Below are 27,794 nucleotides of genomic sequence, written 5' to 3' on the forward strand. Positions count from 1 at the left end.
ATCAAGGAGGGCTCTGCCAGTGTCTTAGAGGTGTGACTACCTTGGCCTGTGAGAAACTAAATTTGGGAACTCTAAACAGACTTGAGACTCACCAGGAAAAGTAATAATGGCAGAATGGAAGGCAGACATGATGGGGACCTCCCTTTTCAGTTAAAGCTAAATTTCTATGTTCTGGCTATTATGAATTGTAGTGGCGTTTCATTTCTATTTTAATAAATAAAGCTTGCCTGAAGAACAGAGAGTAAAACAGCCCCACTGGTCAGCCTTACAGACCAGGCAGTAGTAACACATACCTTTAATCCCTGTAGCCACACGAGTTGACATAGAAACCAGGTAGTGCATGCCTTTAATTCCAGCTCAAGAGAGGAATATATGATTGGAGGACACAGCTCTCAGACAGTCTCATTCTGAGATTCTTGGAGGCCAGATTGCTATTTCTGACTGAAGTTGAGGTAAGAGCCAGTGGCAGGCTGCTTTGCTTTTTGGATCTTCAGGTTGAACCCCAATATCAATATCTCTGAGCTTTTATTAATCATGCTTCAATTGGCACCCACTGTGGGGCACAAATTTCCCAAAAAGTCATTTGCCTAATGCTTTTCAGCCATCAGCCCAGGCCAGCCCAGGCCAGAGCTGTGATTAGAATTCTAGCTCTAGGAACTGGAACCCAAACCCAAAATGGAACCCAAACTGGGTTCAGGAGAAGCACTAACGATCTTAGCTCCCATCTGCCCTGGCTTGGGTTCCTCTCCTGTAGTACCTGTCCTTGCTGCTACCCCACGGGGTACCCATACAGTTTCCTGCATCCCACCCTCCAGTTTCCTGTGGCTCCCTCAGTCCTGTAGCTTGTAGTTAGCCCTGTCTGCATGTGGCTTCCATGTGGCTGCCTGGCTACTGCAGTCAAATGCTTGCCAGGAATTTCAGCATAAAGCCTGAGAATGCTTTTAAAAGGGGGGGGGGAATTCTAAATAGACAAAAGAACAGAGTCAAACACGGCTTCTTGGTAACAGCATTTTGTCTCAGGTGGGCTCTGTCTGCTAGAGGCAAGCAGAGGCTTTAAGAGAGGCTTCATGACTCAGAGTTAGCAGCAAAAACCACACAAACCTTTTAAGAGGCCCTGTCACCAAACGCTTCTATAGTGTTTATGAGCGGCCCAGCAGCATGCTTCTTAGAGTGGCATGGGCAAAGAGACTCCACTGAGTTGTGGTAAAAAGTGTGGCTCCTGACAGTACTTCTGTCATGAAGCTAGACTCTCAGGAAGTCAAGGAGTTGGATGGATCCAGTCACCAAAATTGCGACTTTAATCCTAGCCATACCACTTAGCAAATTAAAGACTCATGTGGTCAGGAAAAGAGATATAGTAAATACATATTCAGATGAAAAAAATCTCTAAATGGTTTACAGTGTGTTTAAAAATATGTATAGGCTTGGGAGAGAAAAGAAAAAAGAGAAAGTCCTTTTTTAAAAAAAGAGAGAGAGAGAGAGAGAGAGAGAGAGAGAGAGAGAGAGAGAGTAGCCAGGTGGTGGGGGTATACACCCTTAATCGCAGCACTTGGGAGGCAGAGGCAGGTGTTTTTCTGTGATTTTCAGGCCAGTCTGGTCTACAGAGTGAGATTCAGGACAGCCAAAGAACACAGAGGAACCCTGTCTCAAATAAATAAATAAATAAATAAATAAAAATAAACAGTTTTTTTTTAAAAAGTCATGTGAAGATGGGAAACACACAGAGAACCTGAATGCTGTATGTTACTGTGTTTTTTTTAAAATTGTTTGACTGCTGAGGAAGGAGCATCATCTGCTAAAAGATTTTTTATTATAAATGCTGCTGGATTAATCCAACCTATATATTTTGAAAATGCCTTGACTTTAAATTTTAGGTCAAAAGATATGTTACTTTGGAGAAGAGGTTTTGCTTTTGTTTCCACAGGAAGTAAGAGGCTGTGGATTCATTCTTGGTTAAAAAAAAATGAGGTTTGATCAACAAAGACACCCCCCCTGAAAAATCTTTGATAGGAGCAGTTGGCCAGATGATCCAACGTTTTAGAGCACCTCTGTTGCAGTTTCTTCTGAGTTCTACATCCAGAACAGCTTCAAGACTGCTAGTTGAGATGATCCAGCCTCACAGAATACTCAGTCAGGAATTGACCATAATCCTAGATTTTCTTTGGGTTCCCCATAAGGTTATCAGTGCCTCTACTAAGCAGAAAGTAGCCTGGAAAACTATGCCCACATTTCCAAAAATGGATTATGGATGTTTGTCTTTGTTCAGTGTATTGATTACAAGTTATTATTAGTAATGGTCAGGAAAAAAGTTAAACAAAGGAAATTAGATTCAAAGTCCTTGTTTTGAAAAGAAAAAGGATGTATATATATATATATATATATGTTAGGATAAAGGGTAAATTATTGAATCTACTGTGAAAAAGAGGGGGATAAAGATATGATAGATGGGTAATTATTGAATCTACTCTGAAGAAAGGAAGATATAGATATGATAAGATAAAAGGGTAGATTATTGAATCTACTTTTAAAAAGCAACTACTAATTTTAAATGCCTTACATTGGATTAGAATTTTGCATATCATATATAAATTTTATATATTGATACAAATTTGAGATTAACTTTGTTAGAACATACTGTACATATATTTTCTATGCTTGTTCAAGGTATTGTACCTATATAACTCATTTAACAATGTAATGCAAATTTCTATTTCTTGAAAATTATTATTACCAACTGTTTAGGAGAATAAGGAACTATAAGTTAATAGTTGCTCACCTAGTATAATAGAACTTGTAGTCACCTTAGGTATGCTTTCAAGGTCAAACAAAGATAGATTTTAGATAAACAGGTCATCTTTAAACACATCAGAGATCTATAGAATATGGCATTTAAGATGTTTTAATAACCTAGGTTCTTCTTTTTATGACAATGAGACATGTCTGCTCCTGGCCAACACCAATCTACTTCAGAGAAGGTAACAGGCACTAAAGAAACTCCACATGGAGCTTACTTTCTTTGTGGCAAAAGTAAGTCACTGGGAAAGAAATTGCCCTTGCCTCAACTACCAACAGTATGCTTTCCTAATTGAACAAGCAGGACACAGAAGAAAGTGACAGCCAAACATTGTCAAGACAAGAAGGGACAGCCCTTCAGAATGTCCTGCTTCACAGAAAGGTCTGTTGGATGTGCTAGGCCTGTAGGCCCAAGACAGATGCCCCAATGTTGCAGAGGAACAGTTGTCCAGGCGACCAACTGTTTCTGTCATTCTGTCACACTTTTTGGAAGTTGCTTGCTTGCACATCCTGCTTACTCAGTTAATATTTCCTTCTTGGGTCTCTGAGGAAGTTGAATAGTTAGCACTATAGTCCCCCTTGTTTATGAGACTAAGGAAAGAAATTCACTAAAGAAATGTAAAGTATGTAAGGTTAAGATATATCAAAAAATAGTTTGGGATGATAATGCAAGTTGGGGTAGAAAGTAAATTAGGTACAAGACTTTGGACTCACCAAGATAGGATAGACATGGAGTATATTCTCTGAATTTGTCAAATGCAAATGGACTAGACATTGTTGATGTATTTATTGTCTGTATATATTGTATATAGATATTGTACTTATTGTACATAGTTTTCTTTATATTAGCAATAGTCATTCTATTTTAAACAAAAAGGGGAAATGCAGTGGGATTTCATTTGCCTTTTAATAAATAAAGCTTGCCTGAAGATCAGAGAGTAAAACAGCCCCACTGGTCAGCCTTACAGACAATGAAGTATCATACACCTTTAATCCCAGTAGCCACACTAGTTGCTATAGAAACCGGGCAATGCATGCCTTTAATTCTAGTCTTAGAGAGGGAGATAATATGGGAGGAGACATCTCACAGGCTCAGTCTCATTCTGAGATTCCTGGAGGCAGGATCACTATTTTGGAATAAGGTAGAGGTAAGAGCCAGTGACTGGATGCTTTGCTTTTTGGAACTTCAGGTTGCACCCTAATATCAGTCTCTGAGCTTTCATTAATCATGTTTCAATGAATAATGCTGCTATGAACATAGTTGAACAAATGTCCTTGTAGTATGATTGAGCATTCTGTGGGTATATTGTCAGGTCTTGAGGTAGATTTGATTTCCAATTTTCTAAGAAACTGCCACACTGATTTCCAAAGTGGTAGTACACATTTTCATTCCCACCAGCAAAGGAGGAGTGTTCCCCTTACTCTGTATTCTCTCCAGCATAAGTTATCATTGGTGTTTTTGATCTTAGCCATTCTGACTGGTGTAAAATGGTATCTCAGAGTCATTTTGATTTGCATTTCTCTGATGGCTAAGGATGTTGAGCAATTTCTTAAGAGTCTTTCAGCCATTTGTAATTCTTCTGTTGCAAATTCTCTCTGTTTAGATCTGCACCCCCAGTTTTTGATTTGATTATTTGATAATTTGATGTCTAGTTTCTTAAGTTCTTTATATATTTTGGAGATCAGTCCTCTGTCTGATGTGGTGTTAGTGAAAATCTTTTCCCATCTGTAGGCTGCCATTTTGTCATAGTGACTGTGTCCTTTGCCTTATAGAAGCTTCTCAGTTTCAGGAGGTCCCATTTATTATTTGTTGCTCTCAGTGTCTGTGCTACTTGTATTAAATTTAGGAAGTGGTCTCCTCTGCCCATATGTTCAAGGTTACTTCCTACTTTCTTTTCAATGAGGTACAGGGTGGCTGGATTTATATTGAGGTCTTTGATCCATTTGGACTTGAGTTTTGTGCATGGTGATAGATATGGACCTATTTTCATTCTTCTACATGTTGATATCCAGTTATGCCAGCACCATTATTTGAAAATACTTTCTTTTTTCCAATCCTTAAGATTGTTTTTGGTGAGATTGCCATTGGAAATAACCTAGGTGCCCCTCAACCAAAGAATAGATAAAGAAAAGGTGGTACATTTACACAAGGGAGTACTAATCAGCGGTGAAAAAAAAAAGACATCTTGAAAGTTGCATGCAAATGGATGAAAGTAGAAAAAACATCCCGAGTGAAGTAACCCAGACCCAAATAGACAAACATGGTATGTTCTCACTCAAAAGTGGACATTAGACATAAAGCAAAAGATAATCAGCCTATAGTCCATGATCCCAGAGAAGCTAGGTAACAAGGAGAACCCTAAGAGAAATATACATGGATCCCTGTGGGAAGGGGAAGCAGACAAGAGCTCCTGAAAAATTGGGAGTGGGGGGAAGGGTAGAAGAGGAGGGGGAGGGGGAGGGAGCTAGTGAGAGCTCACTGACTCTGGACTGATAGTGGGGGAACCTGCATAGGACCAAACTAGGCCCACTGAATGTGGGGACAGTTGTGAGGCTTGGGCAGTCTGTGGGGTCACTAGTAGTGGGAACCAGGATTTATCCCTAGTGCTTGAACTGGTGTCTTAGAGCACATTCTCTTTGGAGAGACATCTTGCTGAGATATGGGGAGGAGGGCTTGATTTTGCCTCGAAGTGAAGAGTCAGACTTTGTTAACCCTCCATGAAAAGCCTCACCATTTCTGAGGAGTGGATGGCGGGGGGAGATCAGGATGGAAGAGGGAAGGGAGTAGGAACAGGGACAGCTATGTAAAATGAGAAAAGATTGTATTAAAAAATTCTTTTTTTGTTGTTTGTTTTTTCTTTTTTTTTTTTTGATTTAATAAAGTTTTATTTTTCCAAATGTACAGCTGATTGAACCTGTTCATGCATCTTCACCAGCAGCTGGGGCATCTCCACCCTTTGTGTTTCTGGTGTAAATTACTTGGGCTCTGTGCTTTGAAACCAGCTTGATAAGCCCTTTACTAAGGAGCTCCTGAAGGGCTGCCCTGGCCAAGGAACCACGAATCTTCAGTCTCTCAGAGACCACGGCTGGAGTAATAAGTTTATAGTTGGGAACTTCCTTACAGAGTTTGTCGTATGTAGCCTTGTCAAACAGGACTAGATTGTTGAGCTTGTCCCGAACTTTGCCTTTGGACCACTTCTTCTTTTTGGCCTTGCCACCGGACTTATTTACTAGGTCTTTGTCTTTTTTGGCCGACTTTCCGGCATCTTTCTTCTTCTTATCATCCTTGGGCGGCATGATGAAGCTCGGAGAGTGGCGACGACCACTGCAGCCTCCCTAAGATGTCGGGAAAAAAGCTGTTGTTTGTTTTTTCGAGACAGGGTTTCTCTGTGTATCTCCGGCTGTCCTGGAACTCACTCTGTAGGCCAGGCTGGTCTCAAACTCACAGAGATCCGCCTTCCTCTGCCTCCCGAGTGCTGGGATTAAAGGTGTGCGCCACCACCCTCTGGCTTAGAAAATTTTTAATAAACTTCAATTTTAATTTTGACACTGCATTATCCTGTATGGACATGGCCACTGTATTTCTGGTTATCATTACAGAATTTTACATTATTTGTAATTGTACATACTTATCACGTACAGTGTGATGTGCTAGTTTGTGATATGCCAGAAAACAATCAACTTATGACAATTAGCCCATAAATTTGTCACCAGAAAGTTTTTATCCCTCCTTCTGTTTTGTGTTCTTCAGCTTTACTGTGTCATTTTTATTTTAAAAACTCCTTCAGTGAAGTCTTTATATATTAACTGACAAAATAATAATTTTATTGTGATATTTTACATATCCTATATAACATACTTTGATCATAATCACCACCCAATAATCTATCCTATCCATCCTCGCCAATTCCTCTGATCCCATTTTCTCTCCTAATAGTACCGTTTTCTTTCATAGCATTGTTCCTGTAAATTTCATACACTGAACTAAATTTTGATATGTGTCTTTCTGAGTCTGACTTGTTTCACCTAATATGATTATATTCAATTATTTAGTCTACGTTCCTGAGAATCACAGATTTTCATTCTTCTTTATCCCTGAATACTACTCTATTGTGCACATCTTCCTTTCTTTCCTTCCTCCCTTTCTTTTTTTTTTGAGATGCTGTTCTTGTGTGTGTGTATAGTTCTAGCTGTCCTGGAACTCACTTTGTAGACCAAGTTGGCCTCAAACTCACAGATACTTGCCTCTGCTCCCCAAGTGCTGGGATTAAAGACACGTGTCACTGCCTCCTGGCTATTTTGTATTATAGCCACATTCTCTCTTATACCATATTTTCTGCATCCATCCACTCAAAAGTGGACACTGCGCTGACTCTGTCCTTGCCTATCGCAGCTAGTGCTGTAATACACAGATGTACAGACAGCCTACTGTGAGCTGCCTTTGATTCCTTCAGGAGTATACACAGGAGTGGTACCACTGGATCATCTGGGAGCCTTTGAGAAATTCCCACACAGTCTCCACAGTGGTTGTACTAACTTGTGCTCCTACTAACAGCATATGTGCCGCTTTTGTCTGCACTATCGTGAGCATTTGTGCTTTTATTCTATTGATGGCAGGAATTCTGTTCAAGGTCAGATGGAGTTTTGATTTACATTTCTCTGATAGCTGAGAATGCTTAACATTTTCACGTATTTATTATTACTTTATTGCATTTACTTTAAAAGCTTTTATTATATTTATTTATTTGAGTGTGTGTGTGTGTGTGTACCATGTGCACATGTGGAGGTCAGAAGACAACTTTTGCTATTCAATTCTCTCTTACTGTGTAGATTCTGGGGATCAACATCAGGTCGTCAGGCTTGGCAGCAAGCACCTTTACCCACTGAGCCAACTTGCAGTCTTTTGTACTTCTTATTTTGAAAGTATATTTACTTTATTTGCCCATTAATTAATTGTATTATTTGTTCCTTTGCATTTAATTTTTAAGAATCTTTATGCATTATGTATATTAATCCCTCATCAAAAGAACAGCCACAAAGCCCATTCTGCAAACTGTCTCTTTACTGTACTAGCTGTTGTATTTTCTGTGCAGAAATTTGATACAAATACTGTTTGTCAGTTCTTGTTGTCATTTCCTGAGCTACTGTTGTCAAGACAGTGTCTCATTTATCGCAGGCTAGCTTCACACTCCCTGTGCAGTGAAGGATGGCCTTGAACTAATACTGAGACATAGATATGAGCTTCCACGACAGTCAATGTGGCACTGAGGAAGGAGACCTGGAGTTAGTACAGGCGCCCTACTGAGTTACAGCCCCAGCCCTGTCTTTAAGTGTTTTCCTATGTTTTCAACCACAGGTTTCAAGCCTTACATTGAGTTGGTTTGCACGGGGTAAGACACAGATCTAGTTTCATTCTCCAATATATGGATATTGAGTTTTACGAGCCCTGTTATTAGAGGCTGCCTTTTCTACATTGTGATTTTGGAGCACCTGTTAGAAACCAGGGGCTGCACCTCAATGGGCTTATGTCTGGGACCTCTACTTATCAATTTGTCTACATGCCTATTTCTGAGCTGTGAACATGCTGTTTTATTCAGTATGGCTTTGCAGTGTAATTAGAAACCAGATATTGTAATTCTGCTAACATTACTCTTTGTTTAGGATTCCTTTAGTGACTCTATCTTTTGGGATTGGATTGCATTTGGCTTCCGTGGAGAATGTTAGTGGAATGTTGCTGTAGGCTGAATTGAGTACAGAGACTGCTTTCAACGATGAGATCGTTTTAACAATATCAATTTTTCCAGTCATGAAAATGGAACATCTCTCCAGTGTCTTTGATTTCTTTCTTAGTGTATTTTTTCATTATAGAAGTCTTTCACCTCCTTGGCTAGGTTTATTCCTAGGTATTATAGATTTAGGCTATTGTGAACAGAATTGTATTCCTAGTTCTTTTTTTTAGAAAGTCTGTTATGGTATACAGAAAAGCTACTGATTTTTATTGCTGAAATTGTTTATCAAATCTAACTCCTTTCAAGTCTTTTAGTACAGGAGGGTATCAGCTGCAAACAGGGATAATTTGAATCCCCGCTTTCCTATTTATAGCCCTTTAGATGCTTTTCCCGTGCCTAATTGCTCTGGCTAAGAGTACAAACATTGTATTAAACAAGAGTGTGAAAGTTGAGACAAGGTTTTATTCTTGACTTCATGTGAATGGCTTCAACTTTCTCTATGCAGTAGAAGGTTGACTATACATCTATCCTATTTATTTCTATATTTTCCTAGGCTTTCATGATGAAAGGATATTGAATTTTGTCAAAGTATTTTTTTAAACAAATCTATTGAGATTATCATGTAATCCCCCCATTCTGTTCATGTGCCATATGACATTTGTTGACTTGTACATGTTAAACAATCCTTACACCTCTGGAATGAGACAAACTCCATCATGACTATGATCTTTTTTAGTGTGTTGTTTAATTTGACTAATCAGGATTTTATTGAATATTTGTAAACTACGTTCATCAAGGATACTGCTCTGTCATTGTTTTAATTACACCCTTATCCAGTTTTGATATGAAGAGTAATATTTGCTCATATAATGAGTCTTCCAGAATTCTTTTCCTTTCTCGTTTATAAAATAGCATGAAAAACATTGGTGTCACTTGACTTCTAAGGGTCTGGTCCAGGATTTCTCATTGATAAGAGGACTTTACTCCTTCAGTCTCATTGTTAGCTCCTATAGGAGGGTTATATGTCATTTTGGTTTGATCTTGGAGGATCATATTTACCCAGAAATTTGTTCAATTCATCTAGACTTTTCAATTGATTGGAATATTACTTAAAAATAATCCCCAAGAGACTTCTGGGTTTCGGTGGTATTTTTCATTAAACTTGTTATCTTATGTATATGGGAAGTTTGCCTGAATGCACATCTTTGCTCCACGTACAAGCCTGGTATCTACGGAGGCTAGAACAGGGCATCTGATAGCTTAGGACTGGAGTTGTGAGGCACCATGCTGGAGCAGGGAATTGAACTCTGGCCCACCAGAAAATCAGCAAGTGCTCTTCTTAACCACTGAGCAATCGCTCCAGTTCACACTGTCTGTTTAACTCCTTTCCATCCTAATCTTACTAACTTGGGCCTTTGTTCTTTTGTTTGGCTAAGGGTTTTCCTTGGTTTCTCTTTGCTTACTGGTTCTTTTGCACTATTCTTTTAGTTTCCGTTTCATTAGTTTCTAAGGTAAGTTTTATAATTTGTTTCCTTTACTGGTTTTCGTTTTGGCTTGCTTTCATTTTTTTCTAAGACCTCTAGATGTATCAATAGGTTATTTATTTGAGATTTGCTCAATTTTTTTTAAGTGTAGCCACTCATACCTATAACTTTCTTCTTAGAACTGTTTTCATTGTATCCTAAACATTCAGGTATGCTATGTTTTTGTTTCCATTTAATTCTAGCAATTTTTCATCTTCCCCTTGATTTCTTCAATGACTCATACACCATTCAGAGTATACTGTTCAGTCTCCATTTATCCTTGTAGTTTCTGTAATTGCTATAGCTGTCAATTTCTAATTTCATTCAAATATTATCAAATCAATCACTGATAACAGTGAGTTACTTCAACTTGTTTGCACTTGTTCAAACTTATTTATATCCTACAATATATTCTGTGTGGTAGAATTTCCATGAATTTCTAAGAAGAATGTGTACTCTGCATTCATTGGATCGAATATTTGTAGATGTTTAGCAAGTCCTTTAGACCCACAGTGTAGGTCAGCTCTGATAGCACTGTTTTTTCTGTCCCAGGAACCAATACACTGGTGAGAGTGGATACTGAAATTTTCTACTATTGTTGTATGAGAGTGCATCTTTCTCTTTAGGTCCAGTTATGTTTGTCTTATGAAATTTTGTACATATTTTTAGATATGTTTACAATCATCACGTTCTCTTTAGTGAACTGTTCCCTTTGTCAATATGCAATGACCTTCTTTGCCTCTTCTGACTGATGTTTGCCTATCTATTTATCATTTATTTGTATAAATATTTCTGTTTGCTTTGAGTTTCATTTGCTTGAAACATTATTTTCTATTCTTTTACTTTTAATAAATACATGGAATATTCCACAGGATGGGTTTCTTGCAGACAGTCAAGAGTTGGGTCTTATTTTTTTTAAATCTATTCAGCTACTTCTTGTTTTTTAATTGGATAACTAAGGATTTTAATTGGACATCTAAGGTTATTATTGGAAAGTATTTACAAGTTCTTGGCATTTTTATTGTTTTCCTAATGCTTTATTCTTTCCTAATTCTTCTAATTTGTTTATCTGTTGTTCCAACTGAATTGATTCTTGCCCATGCTCTAATAATGTGTTTATCTCCCTCTTCTATGTGTAAGATTCTGTAAGTATCATCTGCAATTCTGACTCAGTGGTCATGAACAACTTTAGCTTATGCCCAGAAGGCTTTTGTTTCTCTTTGCACCCTGAAGGATAATTTTGACAGATATAATAAAGTAGGTTGAGTTAATTTTTGTAGAGTTTGGAATACATTATGTTCTAGCTTCCTGGCCTTTAGAGTTTCTTATTGGATATTTGTGTTACTCTAACATGTTCACCTTTATAAGCAACCTGGAAGTTCTCACCTCTTTGTAGTCCTGGCATTTGAAGTAGAATATGACATGGGGAAGTTCTTTTATGGTCATGCCTGTTTGGTGTTCTTAATACTTTCTGTGTCTGAATATACATATGTTGCCCCCAACTTGGGAAAATTTACACTACCATTTCATTGAATAGATTTTCTATATCATTATTTTGTATCTCTGTATCTGAGTCTATGCCAAGATTCCTAAGCTTGCTTTTTAATCATATCTCAAAGTTCTTTCATGTTCTGTTTATAATTTATTTTATTGTAATACTGTCTGAATGTTCTAATTCATAAATCTTCCTTCAAGCCTTGATATTCTTCCCTTTGATCCAGTCACTGGTGAGACTTGTAGCTCAACCTTTTATTTTATTTATAGGAGTTTTCATTTCCAAGACGTTTACATGATTTTTTTCTAGAGTCTCTCTTTATGAATTGCTCTTTAATATACGAAATTTTCTTATCTCATCCATATTTTCTCTGTGTGTACACACATGTGGAGTCCAAAGAACAGCTCTGGATGCTATTTTCACGTGCTGTCTACTTTTTCTTTTTCTTCTTTTTCCTATTCCTCTTTTTTTTAATTAAAGATAGGATTTCTCATTGGCCTAGAACTTGCCAAGTAATCTTGGCTAGTTGGCTGAACAGCGAATTTCAGGGAACCATCTGTCTCTCTTTTCTAATGCCTGAATCACAAGCAAAAGGCATCATGCCTGGCTGCCTTCCCTTCCTTCCTTCCTTTTCTCCTCCTTCCCTCCCTCCTTCCCTCCCTCCCTCTCCCTCTCTCCCTCTCTTCCTTTTTCCTTCCTTTCTTTCCAGTGTGGGTTCTGGAGATTGAACTCAAATTCTTGTGCTTGCAAGGCAATTACTTTGCAAACATCATATCAACTGAACCGTCCTCCTAGCCACCTCCCTAACCCCATCATATTCTCCTTGAATTTGTTGATTTTAAGTTCATGTTATAAATTCTTTGTGTAGTGGTCTACCATTGTCAGTATCATTAGATTCCAATTGTGGGGTGGGGGCTTATGTTGCCTTGGTTTTTCATATTTTCTATATTTCTACATTGAGATTTTCATACTGGGGTTAAGTCACTGTCTGTGAGTTTTAATCTTTTGAATTTTTAAATTAGAGTATTTGCCACAGTTCAGATGGGATTAAATCATAGCTGGACTGGGGTTTGTCACAGCTGGGTTGAGTAAGCTTAGCAATAAACTCGACTTAAAATTCTCTAGGTGCTAAGCTCAGTCACCAGTGCCACTCAGAAAGAAGTACACAAACTGCAGTGACAGTCATAATGTATCAACAAATCAAATATGTAATCATTGTTTAAAAATAAGTGTCTGCCACAACACCAATAACAATAAATGAGAGGGGGCAAAAATAGCATAGAATAAACTAAAAAAAGATACCAATTAATAAGGAGTTAAGACAGGGAGGGAAAGAAGAATCTAAAAAGAAAACAATGAAAGGTAGATGAGAAAGGAAAAGAGAGAAGATTTACTTAAAGATGCAAAAACGAAAAAAAAAACAGAAAAAGAATAAAACAACAAACGGGGAAAAAAGCAAAGAGGGAACAACACAATTAAAGGTGTTTCTAAAGGGTGAATGGAAAGAATTTAAGAACGGAAGTGTATTAAAATTAAATTGTGAAATAAGAGAAAAACTTTAGACATAAATATTCAAAGTAAGCAGGTATGGTTAACCAAACAAACAGAAACAAAAATTCACAGGCTCTCTTTCCAGTACTGAGGTCAAGTATATACTATGGGAGGTATAAAGCTTCTGTTTGTGCTAAGGAGCCCTTTCTAGAGGCCGAGTTCCACTTGTCTTTTCCTTCTTTGTTTTGGGGCATTGCCGCTACAACCCACAAGCAAGTGTCCTGGCTGGGGGGAAGGTAGACCTGCACCAGTAGCTCTCTTTTGTTTTGTTTTCTCTGCACATATTCCTATGGCTGCACAGGGATGAGGTGTGTGTAAGGGGCTGCAACCATCCACATTAAATGGGGGACAGTGGTGGGTCCCACATGGCACCGTCAATTTTCTGACTACTGTTCTGAAATTTAGTTATCACATATAATTACTTGCAATGGCTCCTTCTGAGCCTGCCCAATCAAGTTCCCAAATAGATGGCCCTAGAGGGCAAGGGATCTTTGTTCCCTTCTGTGTCACATCTGACTTCCCACTACAAGGCGCTTTCAAAGTACTTACTTCTCCCTTGGCCATCACTCCCTGGATCAGTTTATAAGTTCCTGGAGATGGAGAAAATATAGGAACCTTTGACTCCCAAGCATCATGCTCAGATAGGACCTCCTAGCAGGCTTCCTTACACTGCAGGGGATGTTGTATCAAAAGGACATCCCCCTGACCAGTATGCAAATCACATGTCCACAGTGAATCTCTCCCTTAAATGGTTAGCCTGCACTTCTGGGTTTTGTTTTTATTTTGTTTTGTTTAGATGTATCTTATGTATGTGTCTTTTGCCTGCATGTCTACTATGTGTGTGCCTGATGCCTGCAGAGCCGGAAGAATATGTTAGATCTCCAGGAACCAGAGTTACAGGCAGTTGTGAACTACCACGTGGTGCTAGAAACCAAACTTGGCTCTCAGCAGAGCAGCAAGTGCACCTAACCACCAAGCCATCTCTAGCCTTTAAGCCTTCATTTCCGCATAGTAAAGAGGCCAGTCAGTGCTAACTCTATCTTGTGAGTTTCTCTCGTTTACTTCTTTTACCTCTATCCCCACCCCCTATCACACTACTGGTTCTGGGGCAGGCTTTTCTGCTCTCTGTTCCGCTTCCCAAAGTCTCTTGACCACCTTCCCATCACCCAGTTCAAGGGGTGGCTTCTCTTCTGCTGTAGTGACTCCTACCTGCAAACCAGTGGCATTTGCTGTGTGCTTCTGATTCCCAGCGTGGAGCGTCCTAGCATTTTCGATAAACAAGGTCATGGCATCTGCAAATAGGCACTTGGACTTGCTCCCTTCTGTTTTGGATGCCCTTTTTTCTTTTCCCTAGGAACTCGGGCTCGGGCTCCAGCGCCATTTCAGCAGAAGTGGGCACCCTTGTCTTGTTCCCGTTCTTAGAACAGTGCCTGGTTTTCCTCATTTGGTGTTTCACATATTCCCTTTAGTGTGCTGCATGTACTCCTATTATATTCAACTTAGAAAGAGGTTTTAAATCACAAAACTATGTTGATTTTTGCTGAATGATCTTTCTGTATCTATAAAATGATTATTTGTTATGTGATTGATTATTTTAATATCATGCACAATATTCACAGAACTGTATGTGTTGGACAATTCTCGTATCACTGAGATGAACCCTTGATATGGTGAAAGGTCTTTGCTAAGTGCTGTTACTTTCACTCCTTACGATTCAGTTGGCTTTTCCATCTGCTGCTCACGGGGACTTGGCCTGTGGCTTTATTTTTATGCTGCACCCCACTTGTCTTGAGTATTAGGCAAAGGTTGACCTCAGAGAATAAGTCTGGAAGGTTTCTCTCATCTTCCATTTTGTTGAATTTTTGTGAAGAACTGATATTAATTTCTCTGTAATGTGTGATATAATGCAGCAACAAAGACATTGGATCCTGGGATTTGCTCTTTTATGGAAGACTTTTATTACTGACTTGATTTTGTTCTTGTCATCAGGCTTTCTGAATATTTAATGATTCATTTTGGTAGTTTGTGTGGTCTGGGAATTTACCCATGTTTTGTTGCTCTGCTAACTCTTCTGTATCCAGCTGTTCACAATGGTCTCAAGTGAGCCACAGCAGCTCACAATGGTCTCGGGTGAGCCACAGCAGTTCACAGTGGTCTCGGGTGAGCCACAGCAGTTCACAGGGGTCTCCGGTAAGCCCCTGTGCCTCTGCCGTGTCAACTGGAGCGTCCCCATTTTCATCTCAGACTTCGAGTTTTCTCTTTTTCTTACTCCAGCTAGAGACGTGCCTATTTTGCCTTTCAGAAGAATAACTCTTTCACTGATATCTAATACTGCTTTTGCAATTTATGCTCTGATGTCTACTATTTTTTTCCTTTCTTTTTTTTTTTTTTATAGTTCCTTGAGATGCACCGTTAGGCTGTTGACTTCACATCTCCACTTTTGGGTGTGTTGAATACACTGACTGTGTCTCTTGTTGTTGGTGTATCCTGTGAGCTTCGATACATTGTTTTTCCATTTGATTTATCTATCAACTATTTTATTAGGAAAGTAGCGCTATACCATCGTTCACCATTATTGCACCGGTGCCTCTCTCCTTTGGTCTTCTGATGCTTGTTTTGTGCATCACCGTGCCCCATGCTTGCTGAGAGCACGTACACTTACAATCACTACAGCATGTTGTGCTGACCGACCGCTGCCTGCTACCTCTGCCACGGGCACAGCCGACTGGCAGTCTGCTTCCCCACAGAACTCTGGCCACTCCCGCTCTTCAGGGTCCAACGTTTCCATCTATGCCGTTGTAACTTGTGTGGTCCTAGATGGTGGAGAAAGCTCTTGCATATATTTGGATCGTATTTGTGTGCATGCCTTTGTGCTTTAGTTCAGTGTGCCCTGGGCCTTTTCCTTGGAGAACTTGATTTCTTACATTATAGGCAACTTGACAGAAGAAACCTGCCATTTTTTTTCTTTTGCTGGATTTCTATGTTTTATAGACTCTGTATACCTTTCTTCCTCTGTCAGCTACTTCTTTTGCAGGTAAGTGATTTTTCTGTATTATTATACTTTAGTTCTCTCTCAATTCTATTTTGTATTTATTACATGTTTTATTCTGTGGTTACTATGGGGCTTAGCAAACACATCTGCTACAGTTTGGGTCTGAACTGTTCCACACAGGCTGGTTTGTTTGAACACTGACTTGGTCTCTGGGTGCTGCTGCTGTTCTAGGAGGCTACTGAGCCTTCAGAAGCTAGGCTCCATGGTGAAAGCAGGCTACTGAAGAAGAGGGCTTGAAAGTTTCATCCCCTCTGGTTTTGGTCCAGCTCTGTGAACTGTCTATGGGTTGCCATAATCTGACCAGTCAGCAGCAAAGCACCTCAGCTGCTGTCCCTGCCCTGCTGTGACAGACTGTATCCCCTGAGCCAGAAACCAAAATAAGCCTCTAGCGACTTCTATTGTTTCAGATATCTACTGGAAGGAATAAGAAAAGTAACTCCCAAAGCTACAGAGAAACCGGGTCTCAAAAAAAAAAAAATGTAGCCGGGCGGTGGTGGCGCACGCCTTTAATCCCAGCACTCGGGAGGCAGAGGCAGGCGGATCTCTGTGAGTTCGAGGCCAGCCTGGTCTACAAGAGCTAGTTCCAGGACAGGCTCTAAAAAAGCTGCAGAGAAATCCTGTCTCGAAAAACCAAAAAAAGAAAAAAGAAAAAAAATGTAACTCACGAAATAAAGTTCCAATAGGCTATTCTAAACAACTTTAACATTGCTCAGAGAAAAACTATCCTACATTTAAACTCTGTTGTCCCCACATTTTCATCTTCTGATGTCTGTATTTACATCTCTTTGCTACCAGTTATTGTAACTACCTGTGCTTTGTCTTCTAACATTCCCACATGGAATATAAGTGGTTTGTTTTATAGCCGTGCTTTGCTTGGCTGGTTGGGTTTTCAGGTGTGGGAGTATGTGAATTTTTGCTTTGACCTGTGAATTTTGCATCTTCAGATATTTTTTGTGTTAGACATTAGTGTCCTTTTAATTTGAAGACTTCTCTTCGGCATTTTTGCAAGATATGACTTAGCCGATGTTAATGAACTCCCTCAGCGTTCACCTGCCTAGGAGTCATCTCTCTTCTTCACTTCTAAAGCACAGCTTTTCCAGGAATGACATTCCTGTTTGGTAGTTCTCCCTTTCAGCATTTTGACAGTATCAGCCTGTCTCTCCTGGCCTGCAGGATTCTATAATTGTATGGCATGATTTCTTTTCTATGCTGGTCCTTTTTGGAATTTTTCTTTGTCATGATGTCTGGTAGTGTCTTTTTTCTGTGACACAGGGAGCTCCTCTTTGCATTCTATTTGAGTACAGGTATGTGAACTTCCTTTGAATGTGGCTTTTTCCTCAGATTATGGAAAATTCCTCTCAATACTTTAAAAAATTATGTATTTATTTTTGAGACAGAGTCTCATTATATATACCTAGCTGGCCTGAAACTTGATTTGTAGACCAGGCTGGCCTTGAACTCACAGAGTGTTGAGATTAAAGGTGTGCAACCATCACACTGGTCCTCGTCCTATATTTCTTTAAATAAGAATTTTGCTCTATTTCTCTATCTTCACCTTCTTTAATTTCTATTATAGATAGGTTAGGTCTCTTGATGGTAGCCCACATTTTCTAAAACTTTTTCCATACTCATCTATCTATCTATCTATCTATCTATCTATCTATCTATCTATCTATCTATCTATCTATCTATCGTCTATCTATCTACCTATCTATCTATCTATCTATCTATCTATCTATCTATCTATCTATCTATCTATGTCTCAAAATCTCTATCTCTGATATTGGACTGACCAATTTCAAATGTTTTGTCTTCAATCTCACTGTTACTCATTTTGAGCTAATAAAGCTTCTATTGCATTTTACTTGACCCATTATATTCTTAATCCATTGTTTAGATTCTCTCTCAGCCTCTCCCCCACTCATTCCCGGTTGTCCCTTCTTTTCTTTCTTGATTGCTTTTGCAAAACTGTTATTTTTGTTTGTGCACTATTTTCAAATTTCATTTAATTTTTTATCTATGTATTCTTGAGTTCAATGAACTCTTAAGAGGTATTATAAATTCTCTTTTCTGATATAGCATAGTTCTCCCTTTCTTTTGTGTCCATTGTGGTTTTATTGGAGGTTGTGGTGATATGCTGTCTTTGTGTTGTTGTTGTTGCTGCTGATGCTGATGTTTTGTGTTTTGAGACAGTGTTTCTCTATGTAGCACTGGCTGTCTTGAAAATCACTCTGTAGACCAGGCTGGCCTTGAACTTAGAGATCTGACTGCTTCTGCCACTCAAGTGCTGGGATTAAAGATGTGTGCCACCACTGACTGGTGACCTACTGTCTCTGTAATCCCATGTTCTATCAGTAGGCCTTCATGTTTGCAGAAGCAGCTACCTTGGCTCCTTTGGGCACTTTGGAAACTTCACAGTCTATATTATGATGGTGGCCACCCCCACTGGCAAAGTCACTGACCAACAGAGTTTGCTTTCAAGATCTTTAGATGGCTACATTGCTACCTTTTTACTGGCTTTATTCTGCTTTCTAACAAGACAATTGAATTGGTTGTGCTCTATAGTTAGGCTGAGCTGCTGGGTGGGCAACTGCTGCTAATCAGGCTGGGCACAAAATGCACTTCTGGCCATGATGGTAGTCTTGTTACTCCCTTGGGGAGTCTGAAGGTGGCTTTTGGAGTCATGGGTGATGTGGCATGTCCTTCTGTAACTGTGTTGCTTTAATGGTTTGTGAATAAAGCTGCTTCAGCATATGGCAGGGCACAATAAAGGCAAGTGGAAAATCTGAACAGAGATATATAGAGAGTAGGCAGAGTCAGAGAGATGCCATGTAGTTTCTGAAGTAGACAGATGCTAGAACCTTGCCCAGTAAGCCACAGCTTTGTGGCAATACACAGATTAATAGAAATGGGTTAATTCAAGATTCAAGAGCTAGCTAGAAATATGTCTGAGTCATTGGCTGAACAGTTGTAATTAGTACAGTGTCTGTGTGATTATTTGGATCTCTGTCTACAGTGGAGAACACTGTTTAAACTCTCGGGTGTGACAGAACCAGCAGCTGTAAACTGTAATTCACAGCTTTGGTAGTGCTCCTCTCTTTGCAGCCTCAGAAAGAACTGTTTAAATTCCCAGTTCCTGGTTATTAATTAAACAGGGAAGGGTCTGGAGTGGTCTTTGTGGCCACATGACACTATGATGCTCAGAGAATTCACTGGGAGGGCTTTCCTGACACTGGGCAGACTTGGAGTACAGAGAGAGGCTTGCTAGAGGCCTGCCTTCTAGGGAAGCAAGGCTGGAAGAATGCCCACCTCCTCTAGGACGCACCCAGCTTTGCCAGCAGGCTACATCATTACCTGGAGTAATGACAACCTCCACTGTCGGCAGCCATAAGCTTCCATTCCAGCGCTGCCATGGCCCAGCCCTTGCTCACTGATGCCGGGAGCCTGGTAACAGGTGACAAAACTCGCATTCTAATCCCTTTCTTCCTTAGGAGAAGTAACCAAGACCAGAACAGGTCACATTAGCCCGCGATTTGCAGGATGACTGGGATAGAGAAGAAAGCATGACAGAGAAATGGAAAAGGAGATGGGGTACACTTGACCCACAAGCAGATTTTATATCACATTCATTAATAAAGACAGATCTAACCCAGCACCCCATAAATATGTGCAGTGTGTATATTTGTATATGTGTACGTATAGATGCATGCGTCTATGCATTACACCAACATGCCAAATACTGTATCATGGATGTGTATATGTGTAACTGTGTGTATGCTGCTGTGTTGGCACACAGAAAATCTTCAAACTATGTTCAACAAAAAGAAATGTAAACATGAGTTTAAGGATATAACTTTTTAAAGAGAATATAAAATACACATTGTGCTAAGCAATGTAGGAGTTGTTGTCAGATGAAACAAGAAGGGAATTCAATAAGCTTATGTTTACATTATCGTAAAAGTGTGATTCTTTCACACAATCTAAGTCACTATGCTAAGCTTCTTATCCAGGCATTTACTATGCAGTAGACGCAGAACTTCCCAGCCAGGCAGTTACTCTCCCAGGCCCCTTCTGCAAGGTTCTGGCAGAAATCTTGGCTGGGAGTGGGTCCAGCAGTATCACACATTCCCAGGCATGGGTCAGAGCCCACCTGGACAGTCTCCTTGTGCGCTGACTATCTGATGGCTACAGGAAACTGGAAAGCAACAGAAAAAGAAGAAATCTGGACTATCTGGAGCACAGGATGCAGAGTTTAAATAGGACACAGACAGAGGAGAGCAAACCCAAACAGAAAAAGAAAACATATTGACAAATATAAAAAATAGGGAAGGGGTTCTCTGGGCAAACCATCTGGACAATTCTGTATTCTGTAAATTATGTTTTAAATAAATGCTGATTGGCCAGTAGCCAGGCAGGAAGTATAGGCAGGACAACCAGACAGGAAGTAGAGGAGAATTCTGGAAAGGAGGAAGCCCATTCCTCGGCAGTCTTGCCCAGACACAGAAGAAGGAAGATGTGAGTGCCTCACTGAAAAAGGTACCGAGCCATGTGGCTAACATAGATAAGAATAATGGGTTAATATAAGTTATAAGAGTTAATAAGAAGCCTGAACTAATGGGCCAATCAGTTTATGATTAATGAAGACCTCTGTGTGATTTCTTTGGGACTTAACTTCTGTGGGAATAGGGCAGGGCAGAAAACCCTGACAACAGAGATCCAGTTAATAGACTATAACCTAGAACCAAATGTTAACAAAACCCTGCCACAGACATGAAAATATTCAGATCTAATCAGGTAACATGACAAACCTATGATTGGGACTTTATGAAACAATATACAAATAATTGTATATTACCTACCCTTTGCATATAGTACCTAAGCCAATTGTAAATTCTATAGCTGGGTGATGTGGGAGAGTCTTCTGTTTGTGTTGATTTCATTCGTTAATAAAGAAACTGCCTTGGCCCATTTAATAGGCCAGCCCTTAGGTGAGTGGAGTAGACAGAACAGGAAGAAGGAAGTGAGGTAGATGGCTCGGACAGTCGCCATGCCTCTCCTCTCCGAGATGGATGCAGGTTAAGATCTCTCCTGGTAAGCGACCACCTCGTGGTGCTACACGGATTACTAAATATGGGTTAATTAGCCAATAAGAGGCTGAAACTAATGAGCCAGGCAGTGATTAAAAGAATACAGTTTCCGTGTGATTATTTCGGGTGTAAAGCTAGCTGGGTGGCGGGACGCAGCCCGGCCGCTCCATCTACAGCTGGGGAGAGTACAAACTTATTAATTTGGAGCCATGGGTGAAATCTGGCATACCATCTGCTTCATCAGAAAAGGCTTAGCTGGAATGAAGTCACGTTCACTCATGGCTGGCTGTGCCGTGTCCATGCTGCTCCATCAGAGCTGAGGACTCATTGCAGAGACTAGTAAGGCCCCAAGGCCTACAGCACTTACTGCAGTCTGAGTGTCCTTCATCTGAAATTGCTGGATGTTCAGATTAGGGAAGTTCAATCTGCATGCATTCTCTCACAAAGAAAAGCCGACGCCCCCACTCCAAACAGCCACTGATCTTAAATACGAGGCCCTGCTGCTAAATGGCATGGCTTAGAAGGCAGAAAGACCTTACCTGCTGAGAGATGCAGGTCTTTGTTAGCAACTAACAGAGAAATGATGGAGCTGCACAAAGGTCCCCGTGAGCGAGTGCTGAGCAGCGGAGCCTGCCACGGTGCTTCTCCCTACCTGCTTTGCCGCCTTTGCAGATGGACTGTCATTGGCGTCAAGGACCTTTCCCCTGACTTGGCCACTTTTCAACTTTTCTTTCGCAGGCTGCTTCGTCTTCTCAGCAGTCGTGTTGTCTTCATCACTTTCAGGGTTATTTTTCCATTCTTTCATCATTTCTAATACATTGGTTGGTCTCACTGAAGAAAATGTATTGCCCTAATATTAAAAACAAATGTTTGTTATAAACACTTCAGATAATTGAAAATTTCTTAAAATTTCTTAAATGTTCTCCCCAAATCAGTGATAGTCATATGGAAAAATTATAAAGCTAAGCAAGAAGCAAAACTTTCAGCGTCTGTTGGAGCACACTCCCTGCTTCAAGTGGCTCACGGATATAAGCATCACTTATGATGGGAATGAGGTTGGAGGAAACCACTCTCAAGCCGTCAAGCAGTAAATGTAGCCCACTTGTGCCAAGGACACAACATGACAATGCTGTGGCAGCCAAGACCCCGGTAGCACTGTTCTTAAGAAGCTGGTAAGACACTACCCAAAAGTTAATGGGGGCAACACTGAAGGTGAGTCTACAGAACACCAAATGTCTAGAAAAACATCCACACTGAGTTAGTTAGGTAAGCACTGTGTCTAAGAATATAGATCATCAATTTGAAAGCTCTTGCCTGGAATGTTTCTATATAATGTGACCATTTGGCTATAACTTGCTCAGTGTGCTGTTCCTATCCCAGCTAAGATTGTATCAAACCAAAACTGGCCATGACACACTAAGTCTATCTCCCAAATACCCCCATTGAATGTCCAAGACACATAGATGTAAGCTGAAATGGCGCCTGCTTGATTTAATGCTTTTTTATTCTAATTCAAACTGTCAGAGAACATTTGGAGAGGATGTTTGGATTACCTTTAGGTTAAAAAGAGACCACAGGTATGTAGCAATTCTAAGTAGTCTTTGTATGTAGGTAGATTTAAGTGTTACACTGTAATGACACATAAAACCATGAGACAGGGAACATTAAGGGCAGTCATCTAAATATACTGTGGAGGATTTATTGAGTTTAATATAGTCATGGTTAAAAATAGATCAGCATCAAGAACAGAATAGCAATAACAAGAGATCATTAGGAGACTGAGTCCCAAGCTCTTCTGTTCTGCCTCCTAGGAGTTCAGACCCTTACCTTTTTCCTAGCATCTGCGTACTCTATACTGGCTGTGCTCATGTCTCCTCTGCCCCCTGATTTATCTTCCCTTTCTGACAACCATGGCCTACACCACCTTCAAGGCCCAATTTAAAAGTCACCTCTGTTAGGTGCCATTAGAGCTGGAGCACACACTGAGCTGAGGCAGCAGCCAAGGGAGACTAGAGCCATCTGAAATCTCGATCGCCTTGGAGCGCTCATTGGATTGAGTTCTGGCCTCCAGGTTTTGCAACCTCTTAGATTCATCCTGACTTCCGTCAGAACCCACAGTTCCCAGGCTCCTAGACTTTGGATATGAACATCTTGGGCTTAATTTAATTCTCTCATTAGCAAAGATACAAGCCAACATAACAGTCTAAAACCTCAGTCCTGTCCAAATAAATATCCCCAGGTTAACTCTTTGGATACTGTGGATTTCACCCCTCTACTCTCTCTGAACAGGATTTGTGACTTTGTCAGAATAAATATGTCACTTTTAGATGGCACATTTTGGGAGATACTACATAATTCATCACACTCCCCGCACCAACCAGGTACCCACAAAGATCTGGAGCCTCTCTTAGCCCTGACTAAGAACAAAACAACTCCTAGTCCTGCCAGGCAATTTGCAATGGAAGATACTAAGCGGTGGGACTTGGAATTCATTCTTTATCACAGGACATGCAGCCTATCCTGACAGGGAGAACAAAGTGAATGCTTGTACCCTGTAAATCACCTCACAGACACCTTAGCAAGACGAGCCCGTCTGCACATGACCATGCCCAAACAGACAATAGCCATGGTGGAGTTCACATGTGAGCTGCATAGTATGACAGCAGCTTATTATACCAATCTTTGCTTTGCAAAGTCCTGATGAGCAAATATTTAGTTATCACGATTTAACTAACAGCATCAGTCTCTCGAGAGCACAGCTCAGACTTCACACACCATGGTATATGAAATGTCATTATATAAACTGCAAACCTCACTGCTGGGTTGGCAGCCCACACCTAACAGGGGCCCAACACAATCAATGATCAATTGGCTCACTTCTTTCAAAGTGTATTTGTTCCTGGGTGCTAGTTATCTGCTGGTCAGTTCATCCACCTGTCTCCTTGTCTCCAGGGAATTAGTCACCAAAGATACAAGTGTAGCAAAGAAAATGTTGATACTAAGAGTAAAATTTGAATCAGACAGAGGTAGAATAGCAGAAGAAATAGTTTGTGATGGGGACCCTGACACTTCCTCATCTGCAGCCAAAGGAAGTAGAAGATACAAATTTGGCAAGTACCAGAAAGGATGGAAACGCTGCTGAGGAAGGATGCCTACAGAGAACTCCCAGAGAAGTCTCAGAAAGCACAAGAATACAATCTGGAAACAGATAAAATGCAGCAAACAGCAGGCGAGTTTGCCAGACTCAACACTGACCCTCAGTCCATAAGGTCACTGCTAGGGCAAGAAGGCTGGACTACACAAACCAATACTGGTGAACGCTTACCACCACCACCACCAAGCTTGCCGTCATGAACGCTTACCACCACCACCACCAAGCTTGCCGTCATGAACGCTTACCAACACCACCACCAAGCTCTCCATCGTCACATCTCTAAAATCCTATAATGTATGATATGTACATTGGCCTGAATTTATTTCACCTTTATGTACATCTACAATGAGCAGAGAGTTTTTATATTTAGGGTTTTAACAGAGATGTTTGGACATAGATTTTTTTCCCCAATTAGTTAAGATCGTTTTGCAGAGTTTCACCCTATGCTGTCGTTTTACATCCCTGTGTTATAACGTAGAGTAAGGATCACCTACATTCTCTTAAATCCTTATCTCTAGGGAGCTTTCAAGTGTCCGGGATTGTCTATAAGCCTACCCAAGAGCTCAATGGCTAACACTATATGGTGATAGCATCTTTGTACTCAAAGAAATTGCCCTATTTCCAAATCCAAAGAGATTGTGAGGAAGGGAAAAGGATCTAAAACAGAATCATCATCACAAACACTCCACTACTTAGAAAGTTAACTCCTTGCCTCCAGTACTCACTTGTGCTAGCAAGCTTGGACACTTGGACACTGGGAAGTGGAGTCCATGCTGTCTGTGTCTAAAGCCCATTCACGGGCTATCACTTCCTGCTTGTTAGCAGTTGAAGAAGAAATTGCATCAGATACGTAGACTAAGCAGTAAGTGATGGTCTATAGCTATGGGTGTTCCAGTCTAACAAACTACAAACAAACTAACCAGCTGAAGAAACAAATGAAATGGGCTAGAACTACCAGCAGGCACTAGATTGCATGTCACCTCAGCGCGGCAGTGCTAGCTGAGGAATTCTCTTTGCTGGCTGAATCCAGGTCAGACACTGAACTCTTCACTTCCGAGGAAGCAGTGACCATTTGATAACTGGAGGTTACCCCAAGTAGAGACCTTTTGGGTTGGAGTATTTCCACTGCACAGTCAACAGGCTAATATGTTTTAGTATGGAAAAACTAGGCAGGGGTGTGTACTCACAGAGAAGCAATGATCATTTGGTCATTGCAAAGGCTTTGATTCTTTGCCTTAGTGGCTAGCCCCACAAATGGAGACTAGGTGGTATTCCCTCATCTAATGAAGTCTGACTTTCAAAGAGTACCTATCATTATTCTGTAAATAGTGCATGTTTAACAAGGACTTTTCATGAACTAGACATGTAAGCTGCAGTAAAATGTGAGAAAATAAAATCGGCAAAGCTGGAGAACACTCTGGAACTTCGGCTTCTTGTCAGTTCCTACTTTTGAAAACAGCTAGGACATTTCCATTAGTGATGTTACTAGGAATAAATTTTTTGACAAAAAAGAAACACTTTATTAAAAGCATTTAAAAGGATAATCAACTTTACAAAATTAATAAAGCCCAGTCCAAAAACTGAAGTATTGATTTTTACATAACAGTTTGAATAAATTAAAATGTGATAACCTGTGTTTGTGAGGGTGCAATCAAATTCTATTTCTTTCTTTCTTTTTTTTTTTTTTTTTTGGTTTTTCGAGACAGGGTTTCCCTGTAGTTTCTAGAGCCTGTCCTGGAACTAGCTCTTGTAGACCAGGCTGGCCTCGAACTCAGAGATTCGCCTGTTTCTGCCTCCCGAGTGCTGGGATTAAAGGCGTGTGCCACCACCGCCCGGCTTCTATTTCTTTCTTTAAAGATTTATTTTTAGGTGTGTGTGTGTGTGTGTGTGTGTGTGTGTGTGTGTGTGTGTGTGCGCGCGCGTATGCGCGCACACACGCACACGCGCGCGCAGGTTTCTAAAGTCCAACAGAGTCTAGAAGAGGGCACTGGAGTTCCGGGAGCTAGGGGTACAGGCAGCTGTGAGTTGCCCAATGTGGGTGTTGGATGAGCACTCTTAACTGCTGAGTCCTTACTCCAGACCCAAAGAGCCATATTTACTTTCTTCCTACAGCAGGCAAACTATTGATAACCTATCAAAATGTGTAACATGTAGTCTCTCTGACCAGTGATCCCATCATTCAGAACTTACTCTATAGATATGCTAACATAATATAATGCACAAAACTATATTTATGAGAACATTTACTGAGTCACTGATTTTAACAGGAAAGATATGAAAACAATTTACATATCTCGTGCTATAGGGGGAAATTTGCAAAATTATAGAATATCCATAGTTTAAGATACAACATTGTACATTCTTAGGAGAATCTTTCCAATATATATTAAGGGGAAAAGAGCAGTTTACAGACTATGAACCTATTTGTGTAGTGTGAGAGGAAAGAGGGTAAAATGTTAATCTTCCTGCTTTGTTCACCATTTAAACCATTTACCACGGGCAACGCTGATGTGGGATCCCCTCTGTATGCTGTGAATACCATTGGTTAATAATGAAACTGGCTTGGCCTGATAAGGTAGAACAGAGCTAGGCAGGGAAAACTAAACTGAATGCTGGGAGAAAGAAGGGTGGAGTCAGAGAGAAGCCATGTAGCCCCACCAGAGATAGATGCCAAAACTTTGCTAGTAAGCCACTGCCACATGGTGATACACAGATTAATGGAGATGGGTTAAATCAATATGTAAGAATTAGCCAATAAGAAGCTAGAGCTAATGAGCCAAGCAGTGATTTAATTAATACAGTTTCTGTGTGGTTACTTGGGGGTAAGGAGCCGGGAACAAACAAGCGACCTCTTAATACACAATGCCACAGATTTCATAGAACTAATTAGCAATGTAAGCAGCAGGAAAAAGCATGTGCAGACTGTAGAGAGCCACATAAGCACTGAATGATCAATCACCATGATGGCCTGGATGGCAACAGCAGCCACTAAGATAGGCTTCAGTTTGCTGCTTCATGATGAACACAGTTGGTCCCTTGATTTCTCACAAGTGTAGCAGCAAACGAGTGGATGAGGCTAGTGTTGGTGCTCCTGGCCTGCAGGAGGTAGGAGCCCGGGAATGACTGTATTTCAGAGGTGCACCTCCAACTGCAGCCCAGAGTTTCTAGTCAGCGGTAAAGCTGAGCCTTCACACCAACACTCTTCAGACGGGGCATCACACCTGGAGCACAGGAGGCTTTCCGATGTGAACAGCGATGGCTTGAGGAATCAGTTTCGGGACCCTCAGTCTGCCTGAGCAAGGATTTGTACTAATCCTCTCCATGCTTTCCCCTGAATCAGCTTCTTCCACTTCACAAGAAAAGGAAGGCATAGCTCATGCCATCTCCAATATTACTTTATATATGTGTGT

The 27,794-nt window shown here is 40.4% G+C and overlaps 2 protein-coding genes across 2 annotated transcripts in view; both read right to left on the reverse strand.

The window, feature by feature from the left end:
• Positions 1 to 27,794, reverse strand: part of Stk33 (serine/threonine kinase 33) — a 72,658-nt gene that overhangs the window by 13,334 nt on the left and 31,530 nt on the right. The window contains exons 11-12 of the mRNA XM_038345260.1: positions 21,956 to 22,080; positions 21,883 to 21,907 (exon numbers count right to left, since the gene is read on the reverse strand). Coding sequence (XP_038201188.1) covers positions 21,883 to 21,907; positions 21,956 to 22,080 — 150 coding nt within the window. The remainder of the gene's footprint in view (positions 1 to 21,882; positions 21,908 to 21,955; positions 22,081 to 27,794) is intronic.
• LOC119824796 (40S ribosomal protein S25-like) lies at positions 5,658 to 6,143 on the reverse strand. Its single transcript, XM_038345272.1, has one exon. It carries the CDS (start codon positions 6,088 to 6,090, stop codon positions 5,713 to 5,715), a length of 378 nt encoding a protein of 125 aa, XP_038201200.1. The 5' UTR covers positions 6,091 to 6,143; the 3' UTR covers positions 5,658 to 5,712.

Source organism: Arvicola amphibius, chromosome 1 (assembly GCF_903992535.2).
Source record: "Arvicola amphibius chromosome 1, mArvAmp1.2, whole genome shotgun sequence".
NCBI classification, from domain to species: domain Eukaryota; kingdom Metazoa; phylum Chordata; class Mammalia; order Rodentia; family Cricetidae; genus Arvicola; species Arvicola amphibius.

Excerpts from the sequence above, each read along its gene's own strand:
- LOC119824796 (XM_038345272.1), bottom strand. The coding sequence starts at position 6,090 with ATGCCGCCCAAGGATGATAAGAAGAAGAAAGATGCCGGAAAGTCGGCC.